The sequence below is a fragment of the Emys orbicularis genome, chromosome 1 (assembly GCF_028017835.1).
Source record: "Emys orbicularis isolate rEmyOrb1 chromosome 1, rEmyOrb1.hap1, whole genome shotgun sequence".
In the NCBI taxonomy this organism is placed as follows: domain Eukaryota; kingdom Metazoa; phylum Chordata; order Testudines; family Emydidae; genus Emys; species Emys orbicularis.
Window position 1 is genome coordinate 108566392 of NC_088683.1, and position 19751 is coordinate 108586142.

The window sequence follows — 19751 nt, forward strand, 5'->3', positions numbered from 1 at the left end:
CAGGAATGGATTCTGGGAAGCACTCTGCAGGGTACAGGGGGAAGGATGGAGGCAGGGGATGTTTCTAATTCTTCAGTCAGTTCAAACAGCCAGGATCACTTTCACTATGAGAATCTGGACGGGAAGGAGAGGGGAGCAAGGTCTAACTTGTAGACTATCCACTCTGGTAGCAATTACAACATAGACTACTGCCTTTGCTTCTATCTATGCATACAGTCCTCACCATAGCACTTCACTGCCATTAGTGTATTTCTCCTCAGAACACCCCTGTGAGATAGGGCAGTATTATCATCCCCGTGTTACAGAGGGGGAACTGAGGCACAAAGTGACTCGCCCAAGTTCACACAGGAAGTTTGTGACAGAGCAGGGAATTCAAGCCAGGTCACCCATGTCCCAGGCCAGTTCCATAACTACTAGACCATCTTTCCTCCGGTGCAACCAGCTTCAAAGCACCTTGCCCATTCTTCCACAGTACGTCACATGACCCACCCTCAACTTTGGACCTGGTTCTCAGGTAGGCTAAGGCCCCATGTGCTGTTGTGGCAGCTTAAAGGGCCTTAGCAGAAACAGCCCCCTAAGAATAACCCCTGTACAGTGAAGCTCTCTGGTGTAGGCAGCAGTCCGAGGGTATGGCTGGGGCATGCTCCACTACAGATATTCTATATGGGTTTCCCAGAGACCCTAAGGCCACTTAAATTTACCCTCAGGGCCAAGCCAGGCTCTACCCCACATGGCACTGAATGGGTTAATGTGTGCCTGAATGGGCAATTTACACAGCAGGCTACACCTGGAGAAAGAGCCAGGCTTAACTGATCATGAAGCCCGGGACTGGGCAGGAACAGGCTGGCTAACATAAAGAGAGGAAGCTTGTAGCAGAAGGGGGCTAGTAAGCTTTGAAGTGCTCCAATACCTAGGCGATGAAAGCCTGAGTGTAATACTAAAATGACAGAATAGCATACGGAGAAAAGGGGAAATATCTAGGGACTGGAAACATGTGCTTAGTGCCTCGGTGAAGAAACCCAGCAAGAGGCACTCTAGGCCTGAGGCCTACAGACCAATTGCGCTCACAGCATGTTTAGCCAAAACCATGGAAAGACTGGGGATGGAGAGATGAGTAGCACACTCAGAAGGAAATAGGCTCACAGATGGAACATAATGTGGGTTCAGATAGCAGGGGTGCAACTGACACCAATAGACACAGAAGCACAAAAAAGCTTGAGAAGGAACGAATACATGAGAGTAACCTTCCTGGACATAGAAAAAACCTGTGATGAGTTACAGAGAGAGGGACTATTATATAAAGTGGCAACCCTGGGTACTGTAGGAAGAATATACAAACGGACAAGGGATTTCCTACACAAAGAACTACGCGGGTCCGGGTAGGGAAAGCCTTTTCCACTGTATATTGAACTCTACAGGGGATTGTCATTAGTCCAGCCCTTTTTCAAATCATGATAAATGACCTTCCAAAGGAAACGAGTGCAGGAATAGGCATCACATGATTTGCTGGTGACCAGGCCATAGGGACCTAAAGCAGAAACCTCGGACATGCCACCAAAGGAATCAGCGATGCACTTTGCGGGAGTACAGAACGAGGAAACAGGTGGGGCTTCAAGTTCTCCACTAACAAAACTAAATGAATGATCTGCACAACATGGAAGATTCAGAAATTGTATAAATATATGACCAGCAGATAAATATAGTGAAAAAGGACAAATTCTTAGGTGTGATATCTGATAATAAGCTCACCTGGAGGGACCTGTGATGGAGCGTGCTTCCTCCACTTGCCCCGAAGGGGTTAACATAAGTCAGATGGGCCAATTAATTAGGCTGCAGACCAGGGGACATTTCAGCTGAGAGGAAAGCCGTAATTAAGGGAAGCTCACCTGTGCAGGAACAGGCCGGGCGTCTATAAAACCAGGAAGCTGGTAGCAGAAGGGGGTGCTGCCGGGAAGAGGGCTTCAGTCACTCTTCATGGGACAAGGAAGAGAAAGAGATTTAGACCCCAGAGGAAGGGTTTGTCTAGCAGACCCAGAGGAAAAGGGTTTGGCTAGAAGGGTGGAGAATGAAAGCCTGGGAGAGGCAATGTAGGAAGTAGTCCAAGAGAGAGGTAGGAAGGTTTGGGGTAGTACAGACCTTGGCTGCCAGAGATAGGGCCCCTGGACTGGAACCTCAGGGTGGGCCTGGGTTCCCCTACCAGCCACTGAATTAGTGGCCCAATCTGGGCTGTGATCTTGAGGACCATCTGGGACTATCCATCCAGGGGCCCTATCTCCATCACTGAGGGAGTTACTTAAGCCAGGGCAGTGGACTTAAGGACTGCCTGGGATACTGTGGAAGACTGTGATAGAACCACGGAAGGGGAGGACTGTTGTGACTTGGCCAGAGATGCAAGCCATGAAGACGAGGTGCTGCAGCTCCTGAGGAGCAGGAGAAGGGCCTCAGGGCGACAGAGCGAGATGACGGGCTGAGAAACCATAAGAAGAGGCGCCAGGCCGAAAGAGCTAATCCCCAAACCAGCCAGGAGGAGGCGCCCCTAGCAGTGAGTTGTGAACCCCGTGACAGGACCATATCAAAAACATTATAGATAAGTGCAAAGGGAGAATCAACTTACTAAGAAAACGGCGAACCCTAATCAGACCTATTATTAAGTATGGCTGCTAGGCCTTTAGGTCAGCATTGAAAACAAATCTGAGAAAACTAGACTGTATCCAAGCACAGGCATTGCATATTGCATGCGGTGCCTTCATTACTTCGCCTCTGTATGTAATGCAAATAGCAGCTGGAGCATGCCTATCACTCTCAGAATGAAGCTCCAAGATTTAGCCTTTAGGGCCAAAGTACTAGGTAATAGTGAAGATAATACTAAGCTAATATATATTAATTGTTGGGAATTAAGTGGAGAGCAGGTAGGACAAAACTCAAAAATCCTCAGTAAGTAGGGTAAGGAAGTAGATAAATGATCTCTGTGAAAATAAAGGCTTAAAAAAGAGGCCAAAATCTCTAGCACTGGGAAAATACTCCATCTCTGGAGAACCACCTCCTCAAGATAGATATGGAACTATATGATGAACAAAAGGAGAAGAATGATTAATATACAAGATATAGTAAATCAATGTATCTATGATACGTGGGGACACTATTGTCAAATGCATACTGATGGCTCCAGAGGAAGGAATGGGTAGAGTGGGACTAGCTTTCTGGGCACCCACATTCAGACTCAAGAAAGCCATAAGACTCACTAACTTTATCTCCAGCTGAGCTAATAGGGATATTGCTGGCACTAACCTGGGCCCTAGCTTTGCGGCCAGCTGCCATGGCCACCTTGTCTGATTCCTTATCAGGGTTGCAGACACTATATAATGGCAAGTCTGACAGCAGACACATATGTAATGAAATATTGCTGCTAACAGCTGAATTGGCACAATTGTATGTGACCATAATAATAGCATGGATCCCGGCACACGTAGGGCTAGCTGGCAATGAACTGGCAGACAAAGAGACAAAAAATGCTATTAAGGCCGAACAAGTTGACCTAGAGATCCCCTTAAGCAAACTGGAATTTAAGCACTTAATCAAAAACGAACTAAGGAAGGAATGGCAAGAACTATGAGCACATGAAATAAAAGGGAAAAAATTCTGTGAATTATGCCCAATAGTTGAAAATGTTGGTATAGTCCAAGACCCTGAGATGAACATTCTCAGTCCTGCCATGAGTGCAGGGGACTGTACTAGATGATCTCTCGAGGTCCCTTCCAGTCCTACGATTCTATGATTCTAAGAGCAAAATGGCTTTATTCAAAATGTTAACAGGTCTTTGTGGATGAAATAGTAACCTATTTCCAATAAACAAACAAAAGGATGGACTATGTGAAACATGTACAGCCCAGCAAATGATGGATCATCTCTCATGGAATTGTAAAAACTGTACCAGTGAAAGGAGATATACTAAGGGTTCTGAGTTTTCCATATAAATAAGAATATTTTCTTTGCCACTCCTGTCCAGAATACAAGGAAAATGGGGGCCCAATTAAAAAAGCTATTTTGCAATTCTTTAAGAATACTGGGAAAGGTGACAGACTTTAAATCATAACCTACCTCCAAAGCCCAGTGCATGGCAGTAAGACACACAGAATGTGACTCTGCTGTGCCACAAAACCCAAGAAGATGAAGAAGGAGGAGGGGGCTGCCGGGAGAGAGTCTGCGGTAACTCTCTGGGACTACAGAGTGAAGAGGCTCAAGGAAGAAGCCCAGGAAGTTGGCCCTGTGATCCTCTCCTAAACAGAGAGCTCTGACAGAAGCCAGAAGAGAGATAAAACAGCCGCTGGGAGTGGAGCAGGCTCCAGTGGTAAGCCCTGATAGAAGGGCAGGATTTGGACTCTACCATGGAAAGAGTCCTAGGAAGTGCTCAGTGGAGGACCAGAGCAGCAGAGAGGGATAAAAGATGAAGCCCAAGGAGGGCAGGAATTGACTTTTTAGTTAGTATACCTTTAGTTTGGAATTTGTATTAGGGGAACCAGAGGAGAATCCTGAGAAATCCTGGCCCCTGAGAAGGGGATAAAGAGAGTGGAACACCCTGAGAGAAGGGTGTGAGGACAACAAGGCCCAGACTTGGGGCTGAAGACCTTGTTAGAAAGGCAGTGGACAGTTTCTTTGTGGACTCTCATATTCCGGAAGGGCAGAGACTTTAAAGTGACCTGGCTAGAGGGCTGAGTCATGGGAAGAGGCAGACCACAGAGAACTAGAGCCATTAGTGGCCCTGAACAGCCCCAGAATACAGGGAGCATGAAGGATTTTTTAAGACACCTGCCTCAGGAACAGCGGAACTGAGAATCAATCCCTTTGACTCTAAACTCGAGCCTCCACTTCACAGGAATTTGCATATTCCCACTGCCCTGCACTACAGGTGTAGGCCTGATTTATTATTCCAGCAGGTGCTTGCTGGAATGGCCTGTCCTATCATCCCATCCTCCTCCAGCTCTGGTGTTGTCCTTACTTCAGTCCCTGAGCCTGGTAGGAAATTCTTGACGGTGATGGTCCGGCCCAGCGCAGGGAAAGGAGCTTCCATGACACTCCTCATGAGAGGCTGCACCAAAGCAGGGGAAATCCCCCGTCTTTTCTCAACCTCGTCCAAGATCTGGAAGAAAGAACATCAAGTCACAGATGTATAAACAGGAGGCAAGAGGGAGACAGAGAATAAAATATAAAAATATTAACCTTCCCTCCTTACCCCAGCGTGTGTGGAGCCCAAATATGCAGTATCATAATACTATGGAGTGAGCAAGAGAGACTAGAGTAGAAACCTTGGCTGAAATCCTTGCTCCACTGAAGTCAACAGTAAAACCCACTGACTTCAATGGAGCCAGGATTTCATCCTTTCTCTTGGTCGTTTTATTAAAGGAACATGCCAATGTTTGCTGATCCATATTTTTATGTAATTTAATTTTTAATAGTCTGTTTGCAAAGTTCATGTAATTAGTGTGTGTTCCCCCTCCCAATGCCATCTTCCAGGTTCTCAAGTCAGGGACAGTACTTGGTCCTGCTAGGGAAGGCAGGGGACTGGACTCGATGACCTTTCAAGGTCCCTTCCAGTTCTATGAGATAGGTAAATCTGAGCCCTCCACTTTACTGAACCTCATTCTTCTAGCCTTGATTTTGCTTTCAGCTTCATTACTGCCCACAGCGCAGGTTCTCTCCCTCTTTCCCCCTCACCTTAGAGAAGAGGTTGAAGCATCCAAGGCGGCTCACAATGCAGTAAACTTCAGGGAGACGCTTCCCTTTCCCACTGGGCTTTCAAGAGAGAAACACAAACGCACCAAAAAAGGTAGTTAGTTCAACCTAGACAGAGAGCAAGCGATTGCATTCTCTGCGCTGCTCGGGGCCTGATCGCTCAGGAACTGGCTGGTGAAACAGAAGAAGCTCTCATCGCGAAATTGTGAGAAACGCGAAGAGGGGCTGTATTTTGGAGTGAGGGGATGGATTCTGAAGACGGACCTTAAACAGAGCAGCACAGGGAAGCAGAAAGCTGGAGAGTCTCCTCTGCTGTGCCTTTTGCTTCTTCACTGAATAGAACAGCACAAGTCCCCCACCCCCATCCAGTTGGTGCCAGCAATACAAACACCACAGAGGAGGGTTTCCCCTTTGGACCCTTTTAGGTAACAGAATAATGAATAGTTACCAGTAGCCTTCTGCAATATCCAAACCGTCTACTTCCATCCTCACCAGTCAGGACAAAGGAGAAGGTCTCACTGCAGAATAGAGAACAGAGACCAGAAGAAGAAAAAAACCTGTCACATTAGGAAACACCACCGTACACACACCGACTCCACTGCCCAGAGAACACTTTACTCCTTTCATATTTCCACCTTTCCCCTCTCACGCTGTCAGTTCTGTTCCCTTCTGGACTCTCCAGGAGTGTCTCTGCCCCCACTGGGTTTCTCTCTCTTTGCCTTAACAGCTCCCATGGCTAAGTGAGTTGTACGTACAAACCCAGTTCTCATGGGAGGGAGAGGAAAACACCTGCCTACCTGGCAAATTGGTAGATGGGCGCCCAGTCTTTAGCATCGGGGAAGCAAAACTGGGGAATGGCTTTCAACTGATCCTCTGCCTCTCGCATGAATTTGAAGGAACGCTCGAGCTAGTGGAGAAGAGAAGGAGGGAATGTTTTCAATTAGTCACCTGGGGATGGAACGGCTTCAAATATTTGTCCTGTGATAAATGAAGAGGTGATGACAGAGACTAAGCTTCTGCCTGGAAGATATTAAAATTGCTGCTCTACTAGCTCACCTGACCTTAGAATTTTTTTAAGTAATTCCCCTCACACACTCCCCACCAACAGGGCTGGCTCCAGGCACCAGCCGACCAAGCACGTGCTTGGGGCGGCACCTTGGGGCAGGGCGGTGCTCGATTTTTTTTTTTTTTTTTGGATTCGGTGGCGCGGCGCTCAGAGGGGGGGCGGGGGCTTCGGGCGGAGCTCGGAGTGGGGAGGGGGCTTCGGGCGGCGTGGTGCTCGGAGGGGGGGCGGGGCTTCGGGCGGCATGGTGCTCAGGGGGAGCAGGGGCTTCGGGCGGCGCAGCGCTTGGGGGGGCGGGGCTTCGGGCGGCGTGGTGCTTGGGGGGGCGGGGCTTCGGGCGGCGTGGTGCTTGGGGGGCAGGGGCTTCGGGGGGCGGGGGCTGGCACGGTGTGGCGCTCAGAGGGGGGGGCGGGAGCTTCGGGCGGTGCGGCGCTTGGACGGGGGCGGGGCTTCGGGTGGCGTGGTGCTGGGGGGGGCGGGGATTTCGGCGGCGCTCGCGGGGGGGGGGTACGGCGGGGCGGCGCTCTTCTTTTTTGCCTGGGGCGGCAAAATAGTTAGAGCCGGCCCTGCCCACCAAACCCTACTTTTGCATGTGTTTGTCCCTGCTGGGTCTCACTTCTATCCTGTGATATAGCTAAGAGCTCGGTAAAGGGAGGAGGCTATCTGTGCGGGGACGTGTGTGCAGAATAAAGCCTGCAGCAATCTCTTGTTACACCATGTTGGAAAATGCACTGCCACATGTTTTCATTTGGTCCTGTTTCTCATGCCAAGAGAGACCTGTTGGTAATAGCTTTGCTCTCCCTGCAATGACAGTTTTCTGCACCCTGAGAATCACAGTCGCTGGTCTCTCCTAGCAGTACCAAGTTGCTTCCCTTTTATTGAGATAAGTGGTGGAAGAATTTTGTACACACTTTCTCCCAGGGCAGTGAAGGATCAAAGTAGCTGCTCCATCTGCATTCGAGAACATCATGAAGTTCATGGAGGGCAGGGCAACCTCCAAATCCTCTGTCCTATTAAACAATGGCACAGCAGGGGATTATCCTGCATTACATTATGGGCTAACATGAGAGCTCTAACTTCCCCTGAGAGTCTCCTGTTTAAACATGTGTCCTGCAGCACGCTAGCCAGGAGGGCAATGGGTTCCAGATGGGGATGAAGAACCTAAATGATGAAACTGCTACACCAGTAGGCCTTTGCCCATGCACCGAACCTTTAATGGAAACTGCTGGGTGACTTCAGGGACATATGCAGCCCCAGCCTGTTTCTTGTGCAGTGATACCACGACGAAGTACTCAAACAGCTGCCTCTCTTGGTACTCGATCAAGTCCCGCTCCAAGGTTTGGTACCGTGGGGCTTGCTTCAGGCGGGACTTCACATGTACCAGCCGTTGGCTGTGAGCTACAAAGAGAGAGAGAGAGAGTCATTTGATACTGGAATTTGGATAGAGCTCCCGCCATGCTTTGGAATGACCTATTGTGAGCTCACCGTGACTTTAGTGTGTTTCCTTTCCCAAGGGCTGAGTGAGAGGCAGAAACATTTGGAAGTTGTGCTATCCAGCTTCCAAGGAAAAGCTGTAATGGCTGAGACAGTATGTAATCCGAGCAGAGTTTCAACACAGGTGTGTAGCACTGGCCAAAAGCACACGGGAAGAGGGGACAAGAGTGTGGGTGCCCAAATTGCAACCTGTGGGGTCTAGGTGGAGCAGTGATTTAATAGGTAGGCTTTTCAGCCGGGGAGACCCAAATTGAAATCCAGGTGGGATAGCAAGTGAAAGAGAGAGTTCCTGGGGTCATCCTCGTCCTTATTCATCTCCATGTCAAAGCCAGCACATGTGACTGATGGATAGAGGTCGCTGGCAGCACTTGAAGCCCAGAACTAGAGTAGCTGGGGATACTGTAGGTCAGAACACAGTCAGGCTGAGTAATGTCACGGCCCCAGGGCTGTAATGGCATGATGGGGGAAGCTGTAGGCCAGGAATGAAATGCATCGGCAGAGGGATGAGTGAAAAAGGTTGCCTGATGCCAGCCCATACTATGCCTAAAGCTAATCAGAGCTCAAATTACTTTTATTTTTTAAAACAAGGGCCAAGTTCACCCAAAGATACTGGGAAAAGAACAAAACTGACCAGGAGCCTGAGACTATCACAATGTACAAACTATGGGACAATAAACACTCCAGTCGGGAAAGTAATGAAAGGCCACCCACTGGGGAGAGGCCAGACAAGATTCCTTTGGAACATTTTCCCCTGTAGTTTTATAGTTAGGTTCAAAGTAAATCTCCAAAAGTGTCCCCCTCCTCCCATAAAAGTAAAGTGGTAACGAACTGCAAGATGAGACTGCAGAATACTTCACAGCCAGGCACCCTGTGCTGCTGGGTGGCAGAGTGATGCCCCCAAGTTTGACAGGGGCAATCCATGATGGTGTACTGGAACTGATCAGCACCAAATAAAGTGAATGCAAACAAGAGCTCTGCCCAAGAAGAGGCAGCCCCTTGGAGACTTATAAGAATGCCTTGGGCCAGATCTTTGGCCCCTCATTAGGTTGCTTTGTGCTGCTCATAGGTTCCAGCTGAATACAACTGACAGCAGCCCTATGGCTGCTCTAAGTTACACCAGGAATGAAACAATGCCTGGTCAGGATATAAGGGGACTGGAAATACAGCTTACAATCATCCTTTATCCCCACCCCACCTGCACCAGTCAGGGCCTGGCTACAGGTGGGGTTAAGGCCCTTTATTGTCTAAGGCAGGGATTTTCAAAAACATTCAGTGCTGGCCTAAATCTGCTCCCTCTGAAGCTAATGGGAGTTTTACTACTGTCTTCAGTAGGAGCAAAGTAGGCTGAGTACTTCTGAAAATGCCACCCCTGCCCCCAAGGATGCAGCATGTACACTGTACCCTTCTTTTGGCGGCATGTCGTGTACATACGTGTGTAGTCTCCCTAGCACAGGTATAAACAGAAGGATGAAATGGTGAGCCACGGCTTAGGGGAGTAGGTACAGACATGCCTGAAGGCTGTGGGTATGTATGTGAGAACATACACTACATGCCTCTCCACTCGCTCAAGCAGTGCCTCCCCATCTACACTGATATTTTTAGCAGCATAGTGCCCCGCTGCCTCCTGGCTGCTGGGGAAAGGCTCTGGCAGGGGGGAGGCAGTGGGGAAAGGCTGCTGCCTGCCCCCTTCCAGAGTCTTTCCTTGCCGCAGCTAAAGACTCCGTCAGCAGGGAAAGGCTCTACCAGCCTCCCATTGCTGGAGCCTTTCCCTGCAGCAGGGAAAGACTCCAGAAGCGGGGAAAGACTCTGGCAGGGAGAAGGCAGCATGGAAAGCCTGAGCCTCTGCCAGAGTCTTTCACTGCCATGCGTAACTACACGCCGCAGTGTGGACACAGTGTGCGTTTCACTGCAGCCTGTAGCTACACGTACACTACATGCTGCCCGCAGTCGTGTGCAATGCAGGCGCAGCCTATACATCAAATTCTGCCTTGGCTTACGTCTTGTGCAACTCCATTAAAGCTAATGGGATTGCACTGTTGTTGTCATGGCAGAGTCTGGCTTCAGAGTGTTCTCCCTTCCCTTATGGACAGCACTTAAGATACTGTCTCAAACGGAAAGCCCCAAACATAAAACATTTCAATTACAAAATGGGCCCATTTTCCTAGTATTTAAAACAGTGACACCATACTGTTTGGGTCAGGAGAATAAGTGCATGGGGAACACATCTCAGCAACACATCATGGCTCCAGAGTTCTGATTCACACCTTTATAGAGACAGGTGTTATCTGCACAATCAGATTCAGAGCCATGTTTGGATTCTGAGACCCTCGGAGTTTGGTGCTCTTTGGATCTGAGGTTTTGGTTCGGCTGTGAGTTAGTTTCCCACACCTGAAAAAGAGCTCTGAGTAAGCTCGAAAACGTGTCTCTCTCTCCAACAGAAGTTGGTCCAACAAAAGATATTACTTCACCCACCTTGCCTCTCCACACTAACCGGCTCCTACTCATGGGAGAGCAAAATCCTCCCTTCTGGATTTTTAAAACAGGCAGGTTCCATCTCCAAAGAGATGCACTTTCCATGAATAGAAAAAGCAAACTAGCAATGGAAGCAAAAGCTGGTGAAACAAGGAGAAGAAAGTCCCGAAATCTGCTCTTGTTGCACACATGGAATGCCCACACGCATGTGTAGAATTACAATCTTTTTCAGCACATGAACACATGGGAACACAGAGGCTGTGTAGTTTTTACCACTCTAGCACTGTGGTACAGTGGTAACACACTAACATTTTTTACTGGAAGATTTTGGTGTAGTGATTGGGCAATGGCTATATGGTATTTCAGTAGAATTGTTCCCACATTGCCTTGGAATGTATGGGCCAAAGAGGTGGTGTTTGGACCCTGATCTGGATTAAGTGTAGGTTTGAGGCCCAATCAGGGCTCTAACTCAGGTTCAAACGAAAGTCTCATGAGCTGTCCTCACCAGATTTCAGCTAACTGCAAAGTGGATAACAGGCCTGTGATAAGCGGTCAGGTGCTAGGACCCTGCACAGAGATACAGGCCTATTGAGCTGATTCACCCTGGCAGCCAGACCAGACAGTTCATATTAACTCCAGTCCAGGAATAGAAAAGGGCTCTATGAGGCTCATCGAGTATCTCTCAGGGTATGTCTGCACTGCAATTAAAAACCTGCATCTGGCCCATGCCAGCTGACTCGGACTCGTGGGGCTTGGGCTAAGGGGCTGTTTAACTGTGGCGTAGACGCTTGGCCTCAGGCTGGAGCTGGAGCCTGGGCTCTAGGACCCTGCAAGGTGGGAGGGCTGCAGACTGAGCGTGAACATCTACACCTCAATTTAAAAGCCCCTTAGCCCAATCCCTGCGAGCCCAAGTCAGCTGACATGGGCCAGCTGCAGGTGTCTAATTGCAGTGTAGACATACCTTCTGACGCAGAGATAAGTTGAGTCAGGGACGGGGCCGGCTCCAGGCACCAGCCGAGCAAGCTCATGCGTGGGGCGGCAGATTCGAAGGGGCGGCATTCCGTCCAATCTTAGGGCGGCACGGCTGCCCTATTTTTTTTTTGTTTTTGCTTTGCCTCCGGGTCCAGTCGCCCTGCGCCCAGGGGTTTTGTTTTGTTTTTGCTTTGCCTCTGGGTCCAGCCGCCCTGCGCCCAGGGGTTTTGTTTTGTTTTTGCTTTGCCTCTGGGTCCAGCCGCCCTGTGCCCAGGGGTTTTGTTTTGTTTTTGCTTTGCCTCTGGGTCCAGCTGCCCTGCGCCCAGGGGTTTTGTTTTGTTTTTGCTTTGCCTCCGGGTCCAGCTGCCCTGCGCCCAGGGGGTTGGGTTTTTTTTGCTTTGCCTCCGGGTCCGCCCTGTGCCCTGGTTTTTTGGGTTTTTTTGGCTTTGCCTCCGGGTCCGGCTGCCCTGCGCCCTGTTTTTTTTGTTTTGTTTTTAAGCTTGGGGCGGCAAAAAAGTCAGGGCCGGCCCTGGTCAGGGACACAAGGGTCCTGCAGGGAAAAACCCTGCTAACAGCTAAATTCAGGAGGACGCTCAGGGTAATGTTTATGTTTGTTTTAATTTTTCTATTAAGGCAACCCCCCAAAAGGGATAAGGTTAGGTCATCTCCAGTACTAGTGCACTGTGTGAGAAGCAGAGTGGGAATGCCACCTGCTTACCCCTGCCCTGCACCAGGATCTGACCTGTTCCCCAAACCACAGGGCTAGGGTTGTATCTCTGCACAGGAATCTGAAAACCCTTATAGTCGGAGGAGTTTCGATTTCAAATGCCAGTTTCGGCTGGTTTCTAATTACAGCTATAAATCCAGACATAATCATAGTGTCACTAGTACAGTGCTGGAGTGATAACCAGGCCAGGGAATTCAAGGAGATTCTGCAGGAATCCCGTGGAGGCTGATACAACACATAGTTCCTCTAGGGCTGAGCAAACAGCCTCAGGTAGGCACAGGAGTTTCACAGGAGAGCATGTAGTGCAGCTCAATCTCTCCACTGAGCTGTGTTCCTACACTGCAATAGTTTGCTCCTCAAGTGAGGACTTTGGACTATGCTCATGCTGTCACATTGCAATGCTGCCTCTGGCAGCCTTCTTCACACATTTGTGACCCTTTACTTATCGAAACCTCTTCTGAACTGCCTCAGTGTCCAAGCCAACTCCCATGACAGTCCGTTTAGAAACTCCCATTCACTTCTGTGGGAGTTGGAACGGGCTCTCGGTTTGTTTTGGGCTCTCATGTGTCTCAAACTGAGCTTCTCCTGCGGTTCTGTGGCCTTTGACTTCTCTCTTTTCTGAGCGGAAATGAGTCTCTTCTCTAAGTGCCTCAAAGAGAAGAGGAAAGAGCTAATACACCCCTGGAAATCAAGTGTGAGTTTGTGAGTTACCATCTCCCATGTGTGTGCGGAGGGCAAACTTTTCTTACCTTTCAGTTTCTCTTCAGTGTCACTGTCCGATTCACTGTTCTCATCTGTAACTACCAGGAAACATGAAATAAAGACTGTCTAAAAATAATGCACTTCTTATGGATGGCAGAATAAAACCTGGCTTAACCACTTCAGGGGGCAGAATGTATCGCATACAAGGGCTCTTTCTTCCCAGGGGTGCCCACGACAATGGAGCCTTAGCTCACCATTCTTGATACCCTCCTGTCCATTAGAGGGCATTCAGAAAAGAGCAACAAAAGCGATTATGTGTATAGAGCAAAAGGAAAAATCCAGAAAGCTTCAATTGACATTCAGTTGGTTGTATGGATGTAACCAAGCACAAAATTTGGATCTAACATGCTTATCTTGGCTACACAATAACTTGAGGGATGGGGGGAACACAGTTAATTGCCATTCTGGATCAGACGCATGGTCTGTCTAGTCCAGTATCCCGCCTCAGACAGTGTCCAGAACCAGATGCATTAGAGGAAGGTGCAAGAAACCCCCAGAGTAGGCCAACGTGGAGCAATCTGCCCCCGTTAAGGTCTCTTTCTAATCCCCCAAAGAGATTGTTTTGAAACACAAGCTTTTATATATATATCATGACAAACATCTACAAGCATCTGTGAGAAAGAAACACCAAGAAGGGGAGGAATTGTTCAGTGCAACCCACGAGGTTACCATTAGGAGTAATGGACTAAAACTGAGTCTGGGGAAATGTCCTTACAGTAAGAGCTCCTAGGCTATGTCTACACTGCACTTTCGTCAGTAAAATTTTGTCACTCAGGGTGTGAAAAAAACACACCTCTGGCTGACAAAAGTTTTATCGACAAAAAGTGCCGGTGTGGCTAGCACTATGTTGGCGGGAGATGCTCTCCTGCCGACAAAGCTACTGCCCTTGTTGGGGCTGGTTTTATTTTGTTAGCAGACGAGCTCTCTCCTGCCGACAAAGAGGGGCTACACGGGAGACCTTACAGTGGCACTGCTGTCAGGGCCGGTGCAAGGAAGTTTTGCACCCTAGGCGAAACTTCCACCTTGCGCCCCCCCCCCCCGCCAGCCCTGCGGCAGCTCCCCGCCCCCCCCCCTGCCCTGAGGCGCCCCCCCGTGGCAGCTCCCCCCCCCCGCCCTGAGGCACAGCCCACCCCACGGCAACTCCCCCTCCCCCGCCAGGGAGCCATGCGGCAGCTCCCCACCCCAGCTCACCTCTCCGCCTCCTCCCTGAGCACGCCACCCCCACTCTAATTCTCCTCCCCTCCCAGGCTTGCGGCACCAAATAGCTGTTTGGCGCCGCAAGCCTGGGAGGCAGGAGAAGTGGAACGGCCGCTGCGCTGGGAGAAGGAGTCTGAGCCGCACGTGTCAGCGGACCGCCGGCAGCCCAGCCCAGGAACACTAAAAAAAAATTGGGGGCACTGCTTTTTGGCGTCCCCAAATCTTGGCGCCCTAGGCAACCGCCTAGTTTGCCTTAATGGTAGCACCGGCCCTGACTGCTGTATTGGCACAGCTGTGCCAATGTAGGGTGTGCAGTGTAGACAGTGTAGAGTGTGCAGTGTAGACGTAGCCTTAGATAATGGACTAGCCTTTAGCTTTACAAAAAAGGCCCTACCAAATTCACAGCCATGAAAAACGCATCAGGGACCATGAAATCTGGTCTCCCCTTCCCCTCCCCCCCCCCCCCCCCCGTCCGTGAAATCTGGTCTTTTGTGTGCTTTTTCCCTACACTACACAGATTTCATGGGGGGAGACCAGCATTTCTCAAATTGGGGGTCCTGACCCAAAAAGGAATTTCAGGGGGCTCGCAAGGTTATTTTAGGGGGGGATCACAGTATTGCCACTCTTACTTCTGCGCGGCCTTCAGAGCTGGGTGGCCGGAGAGTGGCGGCAGTTGGCCGGGCGACCAGCTCTGAAGGCAGCTCCCCGCCAGCAGCAGCACAGAAGTAAGGGTGGCAATACCACACCATGCCATCCTTACTTTTGCGCTGCTGCTGGCAGTGGCTCTGTCTTCAGAGCTGGGCTCCCGGCCAGCAGCCACCACTCTCCAGCTGCCCAGCTCTGAAGGCAGTGCCGCCACCAGCAGCAGCAGTAAGGGTAGCAGTACTGCAACCCCCACAATTACAACACCATGAAATTTCAGATTTAAATAGCTGGAATCATAAAATTTATTATTTTAAAATTCCTATGATAGTTAAATTGACCAAAATGGACCGTAAATTTAGTAGGGCCCTATTCATAAAGGAAGCCCCAGCCACTCCTTTTACACTGAACCAGACAAAGTGTTAGAAAACACACTGTACATCACAGTAAAAAATTCAAGCCAGGTAGAAACTCTCAAAAAGACTCAGCTTTGGTCAATGTTCATTTACCTTTCCCTGAATTGCTCTCCGTAGACTGGGACAGCCTCTTGACGCGCTTCTTCCCCCTTCGGGCCTCATAAATGGCGTTGATTTTCAATACCAGCTGCTCAGCAAGCAGGAGACAGAAAACAGAGTTAGTGCCCTTTCCCCAATAAGGGAGATGAAAATGTTATTGTTCCAAAGGGAATTTTCAGTTTCCTAATCCTGGTCAACAACCTTCCAACCACTAGACCCTATAGGTACCATAAACACTATGACCCTGGCTACCCTTTGTTGACAATGAGTCCCCCTGGGCCATGCCCTGGACCAGCCCTCCCCACTCCAGTGGATTCGAGAACAACAGATCACCAGTAAAGATTAGGGTTAAACTGTTCTCAACACCTCTTACAGAAAGCATGTTAGAGACCTATTGAGGATTTGAAAACCTACTTAGGTTACTGAGAACCTTATTTAAAAAAATGCTTTAGACACTTTATACATTTTCCACATGGGGGGAAATCAGTGCTAACTGAAGCCACTGTTAAAATGAGCTTTTAAAAAAAGTCTTTTAGTACAGTCCCTTTTGTAGACTAGTCAGGGCTGTAGATTCAAGGGGTCAGCTCATCATCCCTCTTTGCACTGCAGGCAGCGAGTGACTCTCACAGGGCAAATGGGGGTTCCCCTTATGTAGGGAAATCCCCAGGTGGTTTGAAGTCAGTATAGCCAGTTCAAGGCCAGGTGGCTCGTGGCCATCAGTTGGTCCAGTTGGTGTCCTGGGAGTAGGATGAATGGGGCATGATCAGATCTTGCTGTCATCTAAGGCCAGTGGCTCCTAGGATATATAGAGCACCTGAGGCTGATCTACCTTGGCCCAAAGCATTCCCTGGGTATGGGACAGCAACAAGGTGGCAGAATGCAACTTACACACAGGTAGACCTGAAGATCCAGCTCCAAGAGTTTTAAAAAACAATTTCAAACGAATCCCGTCCCATCCACCCCAGTGGCACAGCTCAATTATTGATATTTTTAAATATGAAATGGATGCCTAACATGACACAGCTCATCATGCAGATGGGACCTTGGGGGAGGCACAAGAAGCAGAAAGGCTTTATGTTAAGAGTTTGGCTTTGTTACTACGCTAGTACATACACACCTATGAGCGACCCTGGAGAACAAACATCGTGTAATCGTCAATGATAAAGAGGTGCTGGACTTACTGACTTAGTACAAATTTGGTCAGAAATGCTTTAAACAAAAGCCTTTAGGATAGATCATTTATTTCACATCTCGAGCTGTCTGTCCTGGTTCTCATGTTGGTACCAACATCAATGTATATAGTAAATCTTATTCCCGGGCACACAGCACTACACTCACCAATAAGTTCACACCCCTTAACTTCCTCATCCATGGCACTTAATGTGAACTTGTGTACACACATGCACATCCTGAAACGTGAATGCTCTCTCTCTCTCTCTCTCTCTCACACACACACACACACACACAAGCACACTAAGTAGACACATGGCAAAAATCTGCATCTCTTTTTAGGCATGAACACAAACATTGTGAAGACCCAATATGTACAACATAGACATGCACAATTAGATTTGTACACATGAGAACACATGATCAGAAGACATAAATACACACAAGCACGCATTTTCCCAAAGGAAGACTGTCTGCTCAGAGACACCGTTGCAACCTAGCACTGCTAACCTTTGCCAGAGCCTTGCTAAGAGCAGGAAAAATAACCATGTTTTGAAAGCATTCAATACGTGGTCCACAGCCTCACTTGAATTGAACCCAACTACTCCCCGATCTAAATCTAAAATAGTGTCATGATATATGAAATCACAGTCAATCTTAAATAGGAAGTGTTGTTAAAGAAAACATCTATAACTACAGACAAACAAACAAGATTCTACACAGCTTGAGTTTCAGCTTTGTCTCCTTTGTTTATGTGGGATCATACCCCTGCTTGGAACTCTTACAGCACATTGAGACATCTAGTGAATAATATCTTGAAAGAAAATATATATTATCACCAGGTAACAACTATTGGACACATGGCCCTTCATTGGATCCACCGCTCTCCATGTCCTTCACTAAACATGGTTGGAAACCAAGATGTATTCTTTGCAAAAAATTCATCAATTTTCTATCAACATTTGAATTTCATTAAAAAATCTAGTTGAAATTTCTAAATCTGAATTTTTTTTTACTTGTTTTATCTCTCACAGTAGTGTAGGACATGTCAGAGAGAAAAAACACATTATTTAGACCAGTGGCTCTCAACCTTTCCAGACTACTGTATTCCTTTCACGAGTCTAATTTGTCTTGTGTACCTCAAGTTTCACGACACTTAACTACTTGCTTACAAAATCAGACATAAAAATACAAAAGTGTCACAGCACACTATTATGGAAAAATTGCTTGCTTTCTAATTTTTGCCACATAATTATAAAATAAATCAACTAGAATATAAATATTGTATTTCCATTTCAGTGTATAGTATGTAAAGCAGTGTAAAGTCATTGTCTGTATGAAATTTTAGTTTGTACTGACGTGACTAGTGCTTTTTATGTACCCGTTGTAAAACTAGACCAATATCTAGAGGAATTGATGTACCCCCTGGAATACCTCTGTGGGCCCCCAGAGATACATGTACTCCTGGTTGAGAACCACTGCTTTAGACCTTGCAGAGATCTTTGGACCCCTTTTTTCCCATGAGAAAAAGGGTGGGTGGGATGTAGAAAATGTTTAGTACTAACTGTGAAAGGTTAATGGAAATCATGTCATAGCCCAGAACTCTTCCTAAATTTTATGGGCATGACATTGGAAATTGCACCAAAAAATTGTCCTTATCAATGTAACAACACATGAGAAGCCAGGATAAGGGGGGGGGAAAATCCTGAAGTTACCTTGGGAATCTTCCTTCTCCTCTTGCCATTCTGAGAATCTCCCAGGGAGAAGAAGGTATCATCTGGGCTGCTGGGGGTAGAGGGAGGGCTGATTTTGGAAGGGGACCCAGTACCGTCACGACTCAGTTTCCGTATGTCCAGCAGTTTGAAACTCCGCCGCTCTGAGTTTTGTCGAAAGAAAATGGGTTTGGAAAGCAACTGGGGAAGGAGACAGAACGGAGGAGAGGAAATAAATTAACACAGCACTCTCTATCTCACCATACGTCTCAAGGAAACATTGTGACAGCACTAATTTCAATTAGGTGAGCTGGAGCACATGGCTAGCACACAGGCAGACGTGGCTTACCAGTATGCTTGGCAGATTCTCACAGGCCCAAGAACTTTGCATGGCTGTCACAGTTTTCACAGGACTACTGCGCAAGACAATTAAAGACAATATTGTGCCAGACAATTAAAGACAATATTCCAGAGAAAGGTGCAAGAAACCCCATCATGGACAGCAATGGAAGTTAGTTTCTTCCTAACCCCATCAGTAAATGGTTGGTTAAGTCCAGTCATAGCCCAACAGGCTGATATATTATAGTATCACAGTTCAGATTCTAAATTCCCCAGACCAAAGGAGCTGGGAGTAGTGCCAAAGCAGCATACTCAGGGGGAGGGAGTGCCTCATATATCCTAGGGAGCAACTCCTGGACAATGCCGGGAGAAGCTCCAGAGAGAGATAGGGCCACTGTGAAATGACACTTTGGGGGAAGTGTGAAGAGGAAGTAGAGGAGGGAATACAGAGGGAAGTCATGGAGCATTCTCTCCTCACCAGTTCTAATCCCTCCACTATTTGTAACTTTTTTATTTAGCGAAACTACAGGAACCTATGTGTGGGTGTGAAGGTGCAGCTTCCCTTTACATTGTCAGTGTTGGCCAGTGCCTACAATTTTTCCTGTTGGTATGTCACAGGATGAGCTTGGGCCTTTAAGGGGGTCAAAGTTCAACTCACTCCTGTGATAGCAGGATTTTCAAACGCCCTCAGCGTTGGCCTAATTCTGCTCCTGTTTGAAGTCAATGGGAGTTCTGCCATTGAGTCAACAGGCACAGAGTTAGGCCACTGCTGTTTAGATAACAAGCAGTTAATTCAAATGGATTTCAAATTCAGCTCTCTGGTTAAATCCGAGCAAGCTGCTTTTCAGTGCAATGACTCTTGGTAACAACTTTTATCGCATTCTCCTTCTTTATAGTACAGCAGCACCCGGAGGGCCCGAGCAGGATCAGCTCTTCTTGTGTTGGGTGCTGTACAC

The 19751-nt window shown here is 48.1% G+C and overlaps 1 protein-coding gene across 1 annotated transcript in view; it reads right to left on the reverse strand.

Annotated features, from left to right (window-relative positions):
- Window positions 1-19751, reverse strand: part of DENND2A (DENN domain containing 2A) — a 50371-nt gene that overhangs the window by 19141 nt on the left and 11479 nt on the right. Inside the window, exons 5-12 of the mRNA XM_065407350.1 lie at window positions 18460-18657; window positions 15569-15662; window positions 13208-13258; window positions 8004-8191; window positions 6528-6637; window positions 6179-6248; window positions 5713-5790; window positions 4997-5137 (exon numbers count right to left, since the gene is read on the reverse strand). Coding sequence (XP_065263422.1) covers window positions 4997-5137; window positions 5713-5790; window positions 6179-6248; window positions 6528-6637; window positions 8004-8191; window positions 13208-13258; window positions 15569-15662; window positions 18460-18657 — 930 coding nt within the window. The remainder of the gene's footprint in view (window positions 1-4996; window positions 5138-5712; window positions 5791-6178; window positions 6249-6527; window positions 6638-8003; window positions 8192-13207; window positions 13259-15568; window positions 15663-18459; window positions 18658-19751) is intronic.